Source organism: Pogonomyrmex barbatus, unplaced genomic scaffold, assembly GCF_055798465.1.
Source record: "Pogonomyrmex barbatus isolate J1 unplaced genomic scaffold, ASM5579846v1 scaffold2, whole genome shotgun sequence".
NCBI lineage: Eukaryota > Metazoa > Arthropoda > Insecta > Hymenoptera > Formicidae > Pogonomyrmex > Pogonomyrmex barbatus.
Window position 1 is genome coordinate 9,288,298 of NW_028297116.1, and position 16,840 is coordinate 9,305,137.

The 16,840-nt window shown below is 36.6% G+C and overlaps 2 protein-coding genes across 3 annotated transcripts in view; one reads left to right on the top strand and one right to left on the bottom strand.

Moving 5' to 3' along the window:
- sev (receptor protein-tyrosine kinase sevenless) overlaps positions 1-13,278 on the top strand; it is a 34,764-nt gene extending 21,486 nt beyond the window's left edge. Inside the window, exons 5-20 of one of the 2 annotated variants that reach the window (XM_011639346.2) lie at positions 119-351; positions 721-960; positions 1,840-1,987; positions 2,348-2,844; positions 3,126-3,415; positions 3,697-4,050; positions 4,299-4,602; positions 4,837-5,160; positions 5,320-5,921; positions 6,060-6,716; positions 6,973-8,390; positions 8,521-8,949; positions 9,116-9,339; positions 9,521-9,994; positions 10,216-10,579; positions 11,420-13,278. In XM_011639346.2, the coding sequence (XP_011637648.2) occupies positions 119-351; positions 721-960; positions 1,840-1,987; positions 2,348-2,844; positions 3,126-3,415; positions 3,697-4,050; positions 4,299-4,602; positions 4,837-5,160; positions 5,320-5,921; positions 6,060-6,716; positions 6,973-8,390; positions 8,521-8,949; positions 9,116-9,339; positions 9,521-9,994; positions 10,216-10,579; positions 11,420-12,309 (7,448 nt within the window). In that variant the 3' untranslated portion in view covers positions 12,310-13,278. The remainder of the gene's footprint in view (positions 1-118; positions 352-720; positions 961-1,839; positions 1,988-2,347; positions 2,845-3,125; positions 3,416-3,696; positions 4,051-4,298; positions 4,603-4,836; positions 5,161-5,319; positions 5,922-6,059; positions 6,717-6,972; positions 8,391-8,520; positions 8,950-9,115; positions 9,340-9,520; positions 9,995-10,215; positions 10,580-11,419) is intronic. The other variant, XM_011639347.2, reaches the window with a different exon arrangement.
- Positions 13,238-15,096, bottom strand: LOC105427567 (smad nuclear-interacting protein 1). The gene is made up of 2 exons (XM_011639349.2): positions 13,897-15,096; positions 13,238-13,634 (listed from the first exon to the last, which is right to left on the bottom strand). Exon 1 carries the CDS (start codon positions 14,788-14,790, stop codon positions 13,897-13,899), a length of 894 nt encoding a protein of 297 aa, XP_011637651.2. The 5' UTR covers positions 14,791-15,096; the 3' UTR covers positions 13,238-13,634.
- Positions 15,097-16,840: the final 1,744 nt, after the last annotated feature.

Sequence of the window (16,840 nt, forward strand, 5' to 3'; positions counted from 1 at the left end):
TTCTAAAATTGTTTACACGGACGTACAAATACGATAAAAATAGAAATATCTACTGACTCTTTTTGTCATTGTATAAAATTCTCTATAAGCCATGCGAGAAAATCTTTTTGACAAACAGCGGAAATTGGCACTCCACCGGCGCCGGCGTTGGTCGCGGATTCCTTGACGGCGACCTCGCTCAGTCTCGAATGGAAAGGGGTAGACATAGACAGACGCGCCGGAGGCATTTCATACCTGGTTCAATGGAGATACGAAGAATTAGCTGAGACATGGCAGTACTGTCGGAATCAGTCATGGGGCGAAGGTGATCAAATATTAGTCGAGAATTTGCAGCCATACACCAAGTACAGGGTATGTAAAAGTGAGGAAAAAAAACATGAGGAGAAAGAGACGAAGATATTATATCTGAGATAAACCGCAGATAAATTACAAGCAGAACGATCTTTCTTATTCCGTTCGCTGTATGTAATATAATGTAATAATACATAGATCTAAGTGAATCAGATAGAATTAATGAAATAAAATAAAATGCCCATAATGAAATAATTCCCAAGAGATTCCATCCACGCACATTATAATCTTAGACCCGACTGTAGACTTTAGGTGAAATGCACTTAAACTGTTGAATCGTTTCTCTCCCTGTGGGGGGTGTAACGATCTTCACTGGGGGGGGGGGGGGGGGAAAAAAAAGAGAGAAAAAAACAACGCTGGCGTTTGCAGTTTCGCGTAGCGCTGCTCCTGAAATCGTCGCAGCACAATCCGGAGCCGATCGTGTCAGCGCCGAGCGTGGTAATTTTAACGTACGCGGACGGTCTACCGACATCAGCACCGGTAATTGTAAGAGCGGCGGCGGTAGACAGCTACCGGGTGTCTGTGTCTTGGGAACCGGGCCCATTCCCGAATGGGCCACTTTTGTCCTATGTCCTGCGTCTGCAAGGGGTTGAACACTCGCAGCTTAAGGTACACGCCACGCCAGAATCGTATATATATATATATATATAGAGAGAGCTTAGAGACACTTTTTATCCTACAGCCAAACTATATTTTGGCATGTGAAGTTTCTTTCACGTGCCTCTATGTATATACGAGCACTTCTTCTTTTCTTGTGCACCGCAGTTGACGCGTTCGCGATGTGCGTCGACATCGTTTTGCTTTGCTGTAATATCTAACTGTTGTTTGTAGAAAAGCAATTCGCAACTGGTTCTGCAAGGTAGACTCCGTTACCCTGTACCTCTGAAGAGAATTCATTGGCATTAATTGAGTTTTAATCGTAAATCGTGACATTGCAATGAAAATATGTTGCCATAGCATTACAAAATTAAAATTTGATAAATATTCTTCTTGTTATACAATCCGAAAAATTAAAGATTGCCAATGAATTTTTTTGTCGCTTTTTACGTGTCGCGTACTAACATTAATTTAAAGAGAATGCACGCTTTGGAATATCAAATATTGTTAGTGCATGTGTATTTAATAACTTAAATTGTTTTAAAAGTACATTATTTAAATAATGTACATTTTATTTACTTGGTTTAATTATTTTATTTTGCGGAAGAATCGCATGTCGGAAAATCTTTTCACGAATGTGATCGCATTTTTAAATTTTTGGTATTAATTATACGTTTGCTGCTTTAATAATGAATATCTGTCGCATCTATTTGTTACTTATGTTAATCTCTAACATCAGTTTGACAACTTGCACGAACCAGATTATTTGCGAAATCACAAATTTCTGGCTTGGCGTTTTTTTCTATTTTCTTAATTGCATATCTATTTCCTAGCAAGAAATTTAATAGGAATTTTACAAATGATGTAATATACGTTATATTTTATCGACAGGATATTCCAGTCTCCGAGAATACCGATCATTACATGTTTCAAAATCTCGAACCTAATCAGAATTACTCTGTCAGTGTAACTATGAGAAATAGTGTCGGCGAAGGTCCACCTGCAATTACCAATATTTGTACCTTCTCAAAACCTACTAGTACGTAAGAAAACCAATATATTTTTTAATTTAAAAATATCTACTACACGAGACCGTGACGATAATTCAATTTCTCAAGAAAATAGAAAATTTTTCAATAGTAAAAAGAATTTCGTTCTTTGTAAAAAAAAAACACACACACAAAGAATAGAAAATTATTCGAGATAAAAATTGTCAGTCTTACTATTTTAAATTGCAAATTTTAATCTTTTTAATAGATATTTGGTCTATTTTTATATTGTAAGTTTTAAAAAATCAAAATGCTGACTACCGATTTTCAGACTTTGTAATTTATCATCTATAATCAATGAGATCAAAATTCAAGTTTCGGAATGATAAATAATAAGATAAATTTTTTAGTCAAGGACACGAAACAACCGAGTCTTATCCTGAGTGGTGAGCACAAGATCATGAAGCAGGGTGCCAATATGTTGGACGATCCCAGCATCATTTATCAGACCAACGATGTGATTCGCGGAGTTGCGATACATGTGGCGTCCGCTCAGCTATTTATCTCCACTTCGGAGGGTTGCGTCTATCGAATTTCAATCAACGAGCAATCCGCGCCGGAAGTTATTTTGAGCCCCGGTGGAGTGAACTTCAAACCTTTGAGTCTTTCCATCGATTGGCTGAATCTTCACCTGTATATCTTGGGAGAAGTTGAACATGCGACGACAGTGTGGCAGATAGCCAGATGCAACCTGGATGGCAAGAGCTTGACGGTGGCCATGGCTGGATTTTTAACTCGACCCTCGCACATCGAGGTTGATCCTTACAACGGATACCTTTTTTGGGTCACTAAAGCGGGATTGTTTAGATTAGATTTGGCCGATATCAGCAACGGTGTGAAACACGAGGTATCAATTATTTCTATTTACTATTGTGCGTTATTATGCGAGGCTTTTTTATTATTATTATTTTTATCAAAATTTAAGAGTGCAAAATTTTTGCATATTTAAAACTGATTTAATATACCTTAACTGTTTTAATATACTTTTACAATATTAATATTAATTTTTAATTTTTTGTGAATAAAATAATTTTTGATGAAGCTTTGTTACAAAGACATTTTGATTTGTTACGACAAAAATAATGATTATCTTTTAAAAAAATCGTTTAATGGAACTTTTTTTTCTAGGTTCAACCATATTTAATTCTCGACGATGCTCATTTAGGTGCTTTTATGGTAGACCATACGAATTTTCGATTACTTGTCCCTCATCACACTCAAAACACAGTGATATCCGTATCGTTGGACGGTCGCGAGATTGTTAATCTTCGTCCCAATACGCAAAAACCGAAATTCAATAACGTGGTTTCACTAGCCATGGCAAATGGATTATTTTATTGGACTAGTGGTGAAGAAGTTCTTACCGAAGTCTATCATTCTGGTCAAAACAGATACTTCCACAATTCCTATCCAGACAAGTAATTTTCTTTCTAAAAGATTTCAGAGATTTTTCTAAAAAAAATTATATTAGAAGTTTTTAAATTTGACTAAGAAATTTAAAAAAATTAATTATAAATTAAGCATATTTTAATGAAAATTAAAATAGTAAAAAGTAAAAAACTTATATTTTATATAATTCTTTTAACATGTAATATCTGCATGTATATTATTTTCTAAAAACAAACTGGTACAAACTCTTATAATATGTTTGTTAAAATCTGCATTAATAGTAACACTGCGAAAATATTTTCTTCTTCAGGTCTGACATCTTCGTGAGCGTGACTGTGTTTACGAACGCAAGTCAGCCCGTTCCTGTCCCAGTGAATCCACCCACAGGAGTGCAAGCTGTTCTGGGGGCGGAAAGGGCTAAAGTTTCCTGGCAAGCTCCTCATCTACTGGGCGGTCAAGGAAAAGGCGCTTGGCAAAATTGGTCATATGAGCTCGAAATCAAGGACGAATCTACCGGCGAAACTATCTATCAGAGAGGTATTTCCGGATCATCTCACACCGTTCATAATTTGCGAGAAAGATCAGAATATTCGATCAAAGCTGCGGCCTACACCAGCGCCGGTAGAGGACCGTGGTCTACGGAGTTTCGAGGAAGAACCTTAAGGTAAATAAATAATTTTATTTGGTTAATAAACTTAATAGATAATAAATTTGATTTATTGAATCAATCTGATCAAATTGATTTTCAGCACTTTTAAACTTTTTTTAAAAGAATTACATTTTTTATACAATGTTCCTCTATTATATATCTTTTTCTAAATTTTTACATGTGCAAGATTTATATATTTACAAAATATTTTTTATTTTGCGCAAATTATTTTAATTATTAATTAAATGAAAATGTACATTTAGAAATGGCTCACATGCGTCTATCTTATGGTCATCGAACGAAGGGATTTTAAGAAGTGACGTAACTGGCGAAAATATCGACACGCTAGTTAACAAGGCGACTCTGAAGGAGTCCGAAAACGAATTTCATATCGTCGACGTTAGTTGGTATAAGGATGTGCTGTACATTGTAGGAAATAATTCCGCTTTGTATCGTTATAATATTAGCAGCCATCAAAAAACGAAACTCAACATACATTCGGTAGGAAGTGTCGCCGTAGACTGGGTATCGAAGAAGCTGTATTGGGCAAATCCAAAACAACAGATAGTAAGAAATTATTAGTTTAACATTTTTAATTTAATTTAATTTTAATTTAATTCTAATTTAAGTTAAAATTAATTATTAAACTTTATTTTTTGCATTTTTCAATCAGATTGAAAACAAGAATATTTGAAATAGAATACGATCGTTACTCAAATCTTTGATAGTTGTAAAATTTTCATATATATTTTTTTATATTTTATGAAGTAATATATAAAAAAAAATATGTTCGTTGTATAGATAACAAGGGCAAATCTGAATGGATCTCAACAAGAGCCAATGTCTATCCTGGCAATTGTAAAGGAACTCATGATTGATTCTCTCGAAGCGTACTTGTATTGGTCTACTGGCCACGCCGTTGAAGTTGCACGATTGAATGGACAAGACAGAAGATATTATCATTTGGATGAAATTTTTAATGGCAAGCAAGTGATGGGATTAACTCTTGACACTGAAAATAGATATGTCTATTGGATCGTACGAAGTTACGAAAGTGGATCCATCGTCTATCGTGCTCCTACGTCCGAAAGAATTCCGATGAATCATAAAATTATTCCGGAAAAGGTTACTTTATGCATTAATTTTTACAGGTGTCATTATTTTTTTTAGCAAATAATGAAATCATAAATCTCACGCGCGTCAAAAATTTCAATTTATACACCTTAATAAAATAGATAATTAAAAATCAAAGCAATTATATGAATAATTAATTTTTAATTTAAGGTTTCTGTTTTGCAATATCCAAACATGCAAGGACCTCTGTGTTATTTTTCCGAGCATCTGCTATGGCTGCAAGACGATAGAAACGCAGTGATCGGCGATCTCTTTGGCCAGAATACCGCTGTGATCAACGGAATTACTCTGTCCGGTTTATACATGGTAGCTGTTATGGATCCCGCGCTTCATCATTATCCGAAAAATCTGACATCGGAAACCGTGGTAGTTTTGCCAAACGCGGTCGATTTCGATAGTATAAGAGTCGAAGGGACCTGGCGGAACTTCAACATATCATGGGATCCCGTGAAGAATATCAACTACGGCACGGTTTTTTATGAAGTAAAATTCGCGGATTATATTAATACGAATTCGAATCCGGAAATCACGATCGAAACGACAATGTTTTACAACAATTCGGATCAAATCGTGCCCTATTCCGTCCTGGAAGTCACCGTGAAGGCTTTTACTTACTGGGAAACGGCGCACCATTCTCGAAAGATCTTGAGATCTCCGGAGAGTGAGCCGAGTCAACCAACGTCTCCCAGAGCATTCGTGGAATTTTACAAAAAACTTCTAAGCAATGATATCGACATTTTTACGATATTTAGGTACAAAATTTAGATCTGTAATGCAGATTTTCACCGTTTTAAAGATATACATATATATATGTGTGTAAGGCTTTACTTTGTTACTAATTTGCAGGAAATAGATACTAAAGAATTTAATTTGTTTTTTTTTTTTTAAAGATGGAATCAACCTGAATTTACGAACGGAGTGATCCAAGGGTACACGGTTCAGTGTTGGTACATCGATAACCAGAAGGAAATGTCAATCTGCGACGATTACGGCATCCCAGCTACAATATTGGAGTTTACGGTGCATAATTTAAGCCCCAATACGACCTATTACTTCAAGGTACGAGCGTATACCAAAATCGGTGCTGGCCCTTACACGGAGCCGATTAGTGTATCGACCACGTATGAGAATCCGGTGCCTGAATTACTGGTCGCCACAACGGACGCCGTGAGGATATCAGATCTTGACAGGGAGGCCAACTATACGCTCACCAGGCACGTCGCGACGGAGGTCAATTACTTGACAGCGGAGAACAAAATTTACTGGATCAGCGAGATGCGGGAGCTGGTGACGTCGGATATGAACGGGGCCAACGCAACGAAAATACTTGCTTTAAACAATACCGCGCACAGTCTCTGCGTCGATTGGGTAGCAAGAAATCTGTATTGGGTGGAATACGAATATAATAAAGACGAACCGTGGAAAATCAGCAGCAGCTACATCATGAAACTAGATTTAATAATGTGGCAAGCAGGCACAGTTAAACATGAGATCATCGTGAGGAGGGGAGGACGCATTCCGATTTTAGATCTTCTACCATCTTTGGGGTACTCTAATATTTATTTGTCTAAAATATCTCTTTATAAATATGTATTATAAACATATTTTAAAATTATTTTTTTAAACTATCGACCTATATATCGACTAAAATGATAAATTAATAATAACATTAAATAATAAAATAGTATATAAAGTTGTAAAAAGTATATATAGTTTTGTAAGAAAATATATTTGTTTTAAAAGAAAACAATTTGTTTTAGAATTGTAACATAATAATAATAGAATAATACAAATATTTTCCAGATTTTTATATTGGATTGAGACAAATGAGGGAGGTACAATAATGCAATCGGATCTGAATGGAAAATATGTGCAGTACTTTTTCGGAAACAATGATAGCTCATGTTCTTGTCCACACAGACCGTCATTAATATCCACGCTAACGGTTGATAAAACTGACATTGAAAAACCGATGATGTATTGGATATCATCGGATGGACGTTTAAATGTGGCTGATATTCACAGTTGTTCATGCAACGTGATATTACGAGCGAGCTTTAAAACTGCTGGTCTCACATTTCTCACAGTCGACAAAATGAACATTTACTGGTCCAACGAAACAAAAGACCAAATCTATTTCGTGAGAAAAGAGCATTCTTTCGATAAGGAAAACGCATCGCCGGAGCCGGAGCCGGAGGTAAAAAGCTTCTACCTGCCCAACGTACGTCGGATCAGAGCCCTGAGCAAGTCTTTGCAACCCTATCCCATCGCGAAGTGCCTGATACCTCGTCAAACGGGCTACGTCGTCGAGAGACTGAGCGAAACGCCGAACAGTATCGTCGTCAGTCTTCCGGAACCGAATTCTGAGCGTGATTGTGAGAATTACAGTTTACCTACCACGCTGTACACCATCCAGGTGTCCCGCTGTCCGAGGAACAATTCCGACAAGTGCGAGGTGACCAGAGTGCAGACGTACGAGCGGCGTCACGAGATCCAGAATCTGATGCCATTCACGGAATACACGCTGAGATTGGCGCTGAGCAATTTCTACGGTAATCTGCTGACGACGAAGCTGGAATTCGGGGCGGAAGTGGTGCTGAAGACCACCGCGGGCAGACCCAGCAAGCCGGAGAACGTCACGGTGCAGGTTCTGACGCCAACGTTGGCGGCGGTCTATTGGATGCCGCCCAAGATGCTGAACTCCGCGGTGGTTCATTACGAGGTGCACTGGAGATCGATCCTCCTGCTGAACGGCATGCGGCAAAAAGGCGAACAGTTGATCAAAGAGCCCGAGCGCACGACGGACGGCAGGTTTTTCACGACGTTGCAGCCGTTGCTCCCTGGACAGAACTATCTGGTGTACGTGCGCGTATATCCTGCCAATTTCAACGATTACTACAACGAGAGCCTCAGCCAGCTCATCCGTATGTACTCCGAGCCGAACAATCTGACGGTGAACGGGATCACTGTGAACAGCATGAACATCTCTTGGATTCCGAGCGTTAATCTAACGGTCGGTTATATGCTGGAGTACAAAGACGTCGCGATGGAGGAATGGCAAATTGCCCGAAATATCGAGGTGAAGGAGGATCAAGTGATGTATTACATAGAAGGTTTACAGCCGCGTACTTTGTACAAGTTCCGCTTGAGACTGAAGTACCCTGAGTATAAGGAGGACTTTGTATGGCCGTCTGATGGGAGATTCACATTCCAAACACTTGGTAAGCATGAAAATATATGTTTCGATATTATTACAGAAATAAAAGGAACGGGAGTTAACAAGAAAATTTCAAATAGAGAGCAAATAAAGAGAATTTGAATTATAATAATTAATTAATTTATATAATAAAGGTGACGTCCCGAGCGCTCCGGGAATGCCTACGATAACGAGACTCCGAAATTCTGTCTATCAATTAAATTGGGAACCCGCGCAAGCTCATGGCTCGCAGGTGACTCTGTATCGTCTGGAGGGTTTGGTCATCGACGACAATTATAAGGAGAACGATGCGAATAACGAAAATAACGAGCATTGGAATTTGTATTATAACGGAACAGACAATTATTGGATAATTCCCGGAGACGTGGATCAGAAATATCAGTTTCGCGTGCAAGCCAAAAATGCCTATGGTTTCGGTGCTTGGAGTAAATTAAGCGCGATCGTTGATCTGACAGAGTCCACCGGAGGGATATTGGCTACACAACAGCATCTACCGCTGATGTTAGGCCTGATCGCCTCAGTCGTTTTTATCGTAATGTTGGCGGGCTCGTGTTACTTTTTCCGTAAGTATACTTTTTTTATGTTTTCACCACACTTTTAATTGCAAATTAATTTCGATAGAAAGACAGATTGTTAAATTAAACTTATTAATGGAAGATAATTTGGATTTAATTACATTTACGTGATAATGCGCGATCAGACGAGTGTAACGATTGTAACGTTATCCAGCAGTGTATCGACAACATAAAGAAGACAAAAAGGCAGTTTTGCCTCCGATAGTGTCCGATGTCGAGTTAGCGACTCTCCGCGAAATTCCTCGCGGGAACTTTGTTCAGTCTAACGCGCTTTACGCCTCTACGTTGCAAAATGATCCGGATGATTCTGCGCTGCCCAAAATCAGACAAGAACAAATCACACTGGCAAAGTTCTTAGGTAGCGGGGCATTCGGAAAGGTGAGATCTAATTTTAGGAAAAATTTTGGCAATCTACAGAAATACGACAATTAGAATCAAGAGAAAAAAATAAAATTGTTACTTTTTGTCATGTTAAAACAGACTTAAACGCAATAAAAGGATACTCTCATCGATATCAAAATCTTATTTACAAAATTTATTAAATCCAAATATTTTCCAGGTATATCAGGGCATTGCCAAGGATTTAGAAGGATCGGGTATAAAGACACCCGTCGCCATAAAGATGCTGCGAAAGGATGCTTCTTCTCAAGAGAAAACGGAATTCTTACAAGAGGCCAGGCTTATGAGCCATTTTCGCCATAAACATGTGCTGAGATTGCTAGGCGTTTGCTTGGACACGGATCCTCCGTTACTCGTGCTGGAATTAATGGAGGCTGGTGATCTGCTAAGTTATCTGAGAGAGAGTCGGTCTTTGCAATTCACAGATCCGCACGCTTTGCGTCTCCAGGATCTACTCGCCATGTGCGAGGACGTCGCACGGGGCTGTCGTTATCTGGAAGAGTTGCATTTCGTGCACAGAGATCTCGCATGTCGAAACTGTTTGGTATCCGCGAGGGATCGCGAGAATCGCGTCGTGAAAATCGGCGACTTTGGATTGGCCAGAGATATTTACAAGAATGACTATTATCGCAAGGTACAATACAATATTTTGAGAAAGATAAAGAAAGTTTTGTAAGTTCTGTTCCCCCCCCCCCTTGTTTATCTCTAAGCGCAAGCGAAGTTTAAAAAACAATAATTATCTCTGTTTATTTTGAGCGAAAGATAAGCGAACGTTATTGCATGATTTAACGCCTTGTCTTCTTTAAAGATAAATACGATTCGAGTTAAAGAATTAACTCGCTGTTGAAATTTCAGGAAGGGGAAGGTTTGCTTCCCGTTCGTTGGATGGCACCGGAATCCTTGGTGGACGGTGTTTTCACTTCGCAGAGTGACGTCTGGGCGTTCGGGGTGTTAATGTGGGAAATAACGTCATTGGGACAGCAACCCTATCCTGCCAGGACCAATCTAGAGGTGTTACATTATGTGCGTGCTGGCGGCAGATTGCCGAAGCCTCTTAACTGCCCGTCAACGTTACACCAGCTGATGTTGCGTTGTTGGAGCGCAGCGGACGCCAGGCCGAGCTTCAAGATTTGTCTCGAGAGTATCATCGTCCTGAGAAGTCATATAGAAGACGCGGTGCTGAACCCTGTGCACGCTGGGCACTTCCTGGCACGCAGAGGTGAATTACTATTAATTTTTACTTGTGCGCATGTGACTGCTTGGAGCAAAGAATTTTTTACAAATGAATAGAATTCTAAATAAAATTATGCAATTTTTTACTCTCGCATTATACAAAACAATATAACCATGAACCATTCGTTCCGTTATCAAGTGCATAAATTGTTTATTACGAATTTGCATATAATGCATCGTTTGCATACAATAAGGTGCGAAATATTTCATTAGAAAAGCACACGTATATTTACGCATGCATCCAAGAATAAATAACTGGCAATAAATAAAAAAAATCATCATTACCTCATAAATTATATGAATGCCTCAAAATGAAGAATGTACGAAGAAAAAAAAAATAAGCATGTTTCTCATACATTCGCATAATTCGACATTGTTAAATTATAAAATTCGTTTTTCATCGTGAACTTCAGCTCTAAAATGTACTGGAATATTATTCTGCTTGAATACATATTGATCATTGCATGGCTCGTGCTTGCAGGCGTGTCTAACATGGCTTACTTTGCTGACGAGAATCAGAATCATAATAATTCAGGTAGGTCTTAACAAACATCATCTGCCTACATTGTCATTCTACCATTTCCAGAAGATGTTATTTCTTTCATTCTTCATCGAGCATATTTTTCCAATCATTGCATTTAACCCGTTACGCAATACGATTCGCAATCTCTGGGTATCTGCAATAAATAGAAATCATGTAACAAACATCATATACACACGTACGAGATCATATGATATATAAAGTAAAATTCTTAGTGTTTTGCATTTCAGTTACGTTAAGAAAGTTAACTTGTTCACTGTAAATCATAATCTTTACTTTGTATAGGAAATTCCTGGAAATCTAGTAGCTCCGAAGGAAGTCGGGACATGCAACCTTTTCTGCAAAACTCGAACAACGCCACGCTCAGCCCACAATCCAGTGAGGCTCCGAAGTATCTAGAGTTATTAGCAGACAACGAAGATGTTGTTTTAAGGGAGAATCCTACGAATGGCTACGAAGTACCTCGTTCGATCCACATCTCGGATCAGAATCTAGCGAATATAAGCAGCATCAGTTGCACGAGTCACGATCGGAAGAGCAGTCTGCCTGTGGAAATAACGGAAAAACGCAAGGAAAGTACAGCGGAGGGACAAAAGCAGTCCGATAGAAAGCTATATAAAAGATCATCGATCGCTAGTCTAAACTTGCCAGATCGAAAGGGCACGTCGATTTCGGAGATACCGGAAAAGTGCAACACGTTGGACGGCTCGAAATCGGTGAACTCAATCGCAAGGGCAACTCTGAAGAGGGATTCTTTCTCGTCTTTGAACGGCCAGCGGAAGTACAAGACCAGCTTGAACGAGCGAAGAGACTCCGAGGTGAGCATCGGGAACAGGAGCTGTAGCTCGCACAGCCTGGCGCCTTCCACGCGTCCTAGTTCGTCCTTGATCAATTCGCAGACGATCCTACCCACGTGTCTGAAGGGCAACGTCATCATGACGAATGTCGCCGTAAACGGGGAAGTGCCTTCGAACGAGAACACTGTGGCAAAGAATACGTTGCCGAAGGTTCAAAGGACTTCGAACTTGCAGAATGGCAAGGCGAATATACCACTCGTGATAAACAGCGCATTGCTGAATCTATTACGCAGGCAGACGCCCGTCGTCGAGGACGGCAGCAATATCGTCACTTATACAAATATAAATGCGGACGCGGTCAAAGTGAACGGATCATAAATTGTCGAGCTTTAAATTAATAGTAGATTTTAAACATTCGTATGAATCATAATATAAAGACGGCGAGATTCATACGAATTACTTTTGAACTTGAACGACATTAATCAAGGCAATTAAATATTCCAATATTTATCAAATATGAGAATAGATTTCACTCATTTCATACATTATACGTACTATTTTTGACGCAATTTTTTAAGTGATTCGTACAGTAGAGTTATTCTTCTTTAAAAAAATCCAGAATTGTCTTGTAGTTTGGTAGAAAATTCCTTGATATATAGTCGCTACGATTTTGCTCAAATTTCTTGTTTCTCTTCGTTTGTTTTTTTTTTCTTTTTATTCTAAAGTGATGCCTTAAATATCAAACTATACACATTCATTAAGCTTATATCATTAATGTCAAAGTATTTTGTACCTACAGAAAATTGCAGAATATGAGGAGCAGAGTTGAGAATATAGCTTTAAACTGCCATTTTAATGTACATACATAAACTTTTATACTCAAAAATTTGTTACGCAGATATGGCAGATCCTTTTGGGACATATGAATTTTGCAACTTTAGTGATGATCATGAAACTGTTATTTAATGTAGGAATATATTGATATAGAAAATGATAAATATGAAATATATATATAGAGTTTAATTTTATAATTATGATTTTAAATAACATATTTATTGAATCTGTGAAGTTTTTCACTGATCATTGTACAAATTTTATATTCGATGATAACTAAGCACAAATATGGAAATCAATATAAGAAATTGTTAAGTTTTCTATGTAGTTTTAATGATACAAAAAATGTAATTTTATTGCTAAGATAAATTAGAATGTATATAATTTTATGAAGTTTATGGACTGACTATACTTGAAATATTTTCAAGTAGCTTTATAAGATAAATTATGGATCAGTGAATGTTACAGATAATAATTGTAAATAATATATTACAAATAATATACAAGATTAAACTTTCAATTATTTTTAACCTACAAAATACATACACGATATACTTTAAACTCTTTTTATGTTAGTCACAAAAAATATGCAAAAGGAAATAAGATCTATGTTCTATTATGTTCTCAGTTAATCCTAAATTTACATATTTTCAAAAAATTTACTATTTTATACATATACAATAGTAATATGGATTAAAAAGGATTTCAAGAAAGATTTTAAAGATTAAGAGGATTTTGTATCTACATATATACTGGAACTTGCTCTTCACCATATAGATACCCTTTGTTTCTCTTGATTTTTACAGCTTGTAATTTTTTTATCAGTCTTCATACATAGACATCTCTAAACATTCTTTAAAATTAGATTCCTAAAATTAAAAAAATACAAATTTTAATTTATATATTAAAAATAGTAATACAGAGCCACATATAATAAGAAAAAATTAAAAAAACTATTATTTTGATATATTTGTCGCCAACACAAAAAAAAATTAGGCTTTTTATAATTATAAAATATCTGGAATAACTTTAAATCTTTATTATCTATATCTTATTTTATAGTGTCTCTATTGTATTCCTGTAAGTATATAATACAATAATGATAATATAACAGGGAAAGTATAGATTTACCTAAGTTGTACTTGTAAGAGGTACATCATCATCGAAGGAATCATCTTTACTATGTTCATGTAACAGAACATATTCCCTGGTACTAAAGCCAAATCGTATCACATCTTTTTCCAATAATTCATGATATCTCCTTGGTTCCAATTTTACATTATTTACAAAGGTACCATTTGCAGACTCTAAGTCAATGATATATGGTCGTATTCTTCGACCCTCAATACCTCCTTCCTTTTGATAAGATACCAGGCGATATTGCAGAGCGGCATGTTGCTTAGAGCACGAGGGATGATCCAGAGGTATATCAGCTACTTTACGATCCCTACCCATGAGATATGCTGATTGTCGATGAATGTACAATGTGGGCAATGCCTTCTCGCCTTTAAAAGGATACAATCTCCATCTACGTTTGGGTTTCTTGGCATCCTGTGGTTCCGAATATTTTATAATCACACCATTGACAGTATTCATGTCCTCTGTCAATTTTCCTGACAGTTCAAAGTTGGGCTTATCCTTATCCTCTTTCACAGTCGGCTTTCCCCAGTCCGCGGAAGATTCCTTTTTTATTTTCGTTTCTTCTGGACTTCTCCTCTGTTTCTGCTGATCGTTGCGTCTTCTGCCAGAATCATCCTTCCTGTCTCTACTCCGACTTCTCTCGCTCCGTTCCCTATGCCTGGGATGACTGTTCTCTCTCCTCGACGGCGATCTCTCGTGCTTCCTCTTCTCGCTCTGCTTTTCATCGTCCCTCCTGGAGTGATCGCGTCTTCTGTGATCTCTATCTCTGCTTCTCTGCGATCTGTCCCTGTGTGCCTCATTACTTCTATCGCGCCGGTTCTCCCGATTATTTTTGTGTGTGTCTCGTCGGTCGATATTGCCGTGACTCGACCGCCAATTTGACATATTTCCCAAAGTTTATTCGCGAATCAAATCCCAAATTGATAAACGAGCGTAAATCGGCGATCCTAACCTAACTCGCTCGATTCAGCTCGATTATCAACTCGAATCGCAGCGGAATCGTAGCGAGTCACAATATTGCACGAGCGATATCGACGATTTCACAGCGAGAACAATGGCATGTAAATTTTCGTGCGATTTGTCAAAAAAATAATCCGACTTCACGATTTTACCGCGAGTCAACAATATAATTTAAAATCACACAGAGAATCTTCCGACACGCCATAAGCGTCAATGTTCGTGGCGCTCTCTGATTTGAACATTTCGAAGCATGATTTCCGACTAGCCGACTAAAACATGCCGTGTGTTAGTGATAAAACATGAAAGCGGCTAAATCCCGGTTTTTCTCGTAAGATCATCAAAGTTCTATATATTATGTCATTACTATTGAATTTAAAAATGCGTGATTACATGCCGATAAATTTGCATTCTGGCGCATATCCGTATTGCATCTATAATTCATGGTTCAAGAATATATTTATATATATATATTTATATATTTATATAATTACTTCCGCATTTTTTTTATTGATTAAAGTATTGATTAACATAGTATATATATATATATATATATATATATATTTATCAATATATTTATATTTATATATGTCATATAGTGTGAATATTACAAAAAAGATTTTCTCTTTTAACGAAGTAATTATATTAAAATAAAATGTTATGTTATGTCATGTTCTTTTCATAAGATAATTAAATATGAAAAGAATATTGATAAATACATATGTTAATGTTAAAATGAATTAGTATTTTATTTTCCAACAAAAAAAATTACGTGAAATTGGCACGATGTTCAATTTTTAAAAAACGATAGTTTCAATAATATTTTTATGCTAGTATTCATAGTTTTATTTAAGATCGTCTTAAGTAAGCTTGTACGATTACCTTATTGGTTGAAATATAATCTTAAGACGATCTTAAATATAAGAACTGACTATGAATATCGCCCATAGTCAGTTGTTATATTTAAGATCGTCTTAAGATAATATTTCAATCAATAGGATAGCTGTATGAGTTTATTTAAAACAATCTTAAATATAAGAACTGACTATAAATACCAGCCTTAGAGTTCTTTTTAAAGTATAACTCTACCACTATTATAAAACCACTCTAAAAGGAGTTAGATAAGTTTGAGAAGTTTTTATTTTAAATTTAAATTTAAATAATGCGAAGATGTATAATTATGTAAGTATATTCTTGACCCATGAATTATGAATATAGCACGGACGCGTACCAGAATGCAACTTTATCAGCAATCGAAAAATGGATATAGTTACAATTTAGAATATAGATCCAAATTCAAAAAATATTGGCAGTAATATACACAGGATATTTTAACATTCCCACGAAAAAGACCGTGATGGTCATTGTCAGGTTTCTCTTTAGTACGCTAATGTCTCGACGCCAATGCCTCATATTTCTGGGAAAGCGAGAAATTTTTGATTAGCTAACGTGTCACACACTTCTTATACGCGTTCTGTGTGCGAGAGTTATAAAAATATATCTCCTTTTTTATTATAATAGAAAATATAGAATATAAAATGCTTTGCGATACTTTATCTTCTGTCAAATATGATGCTTTCCTCTGTTTTATTATTCTTTTTCTTTTATTATTTTAAATTTTCAAAAATTTTCCACAGATTTTAATGTTATATTACATAATTTTAATTTAAAATATTATAAATTTTAAATATAAACATTGTAAAACATTTTTCTTATCTATCTATCTATCTATTTGGCAACTTTGACTGTATAAAATGCACTGTGCAAACATAAAAAGATTGCGTTTTATTTCGTATAAAAAGTACAAAATTATTTTTATATGTACATAATAATACATAGTTGGAATATCTACAAGGATACTCGAAATAATTTGCCATTTTTGCGATATTTCATCTCACTCCGAAATCCTTAAACTCTCCTATTTCTATCCAAATCACATAAAGGAATGCCTCGTAGCGTTTGAATTTGACATCGTGGA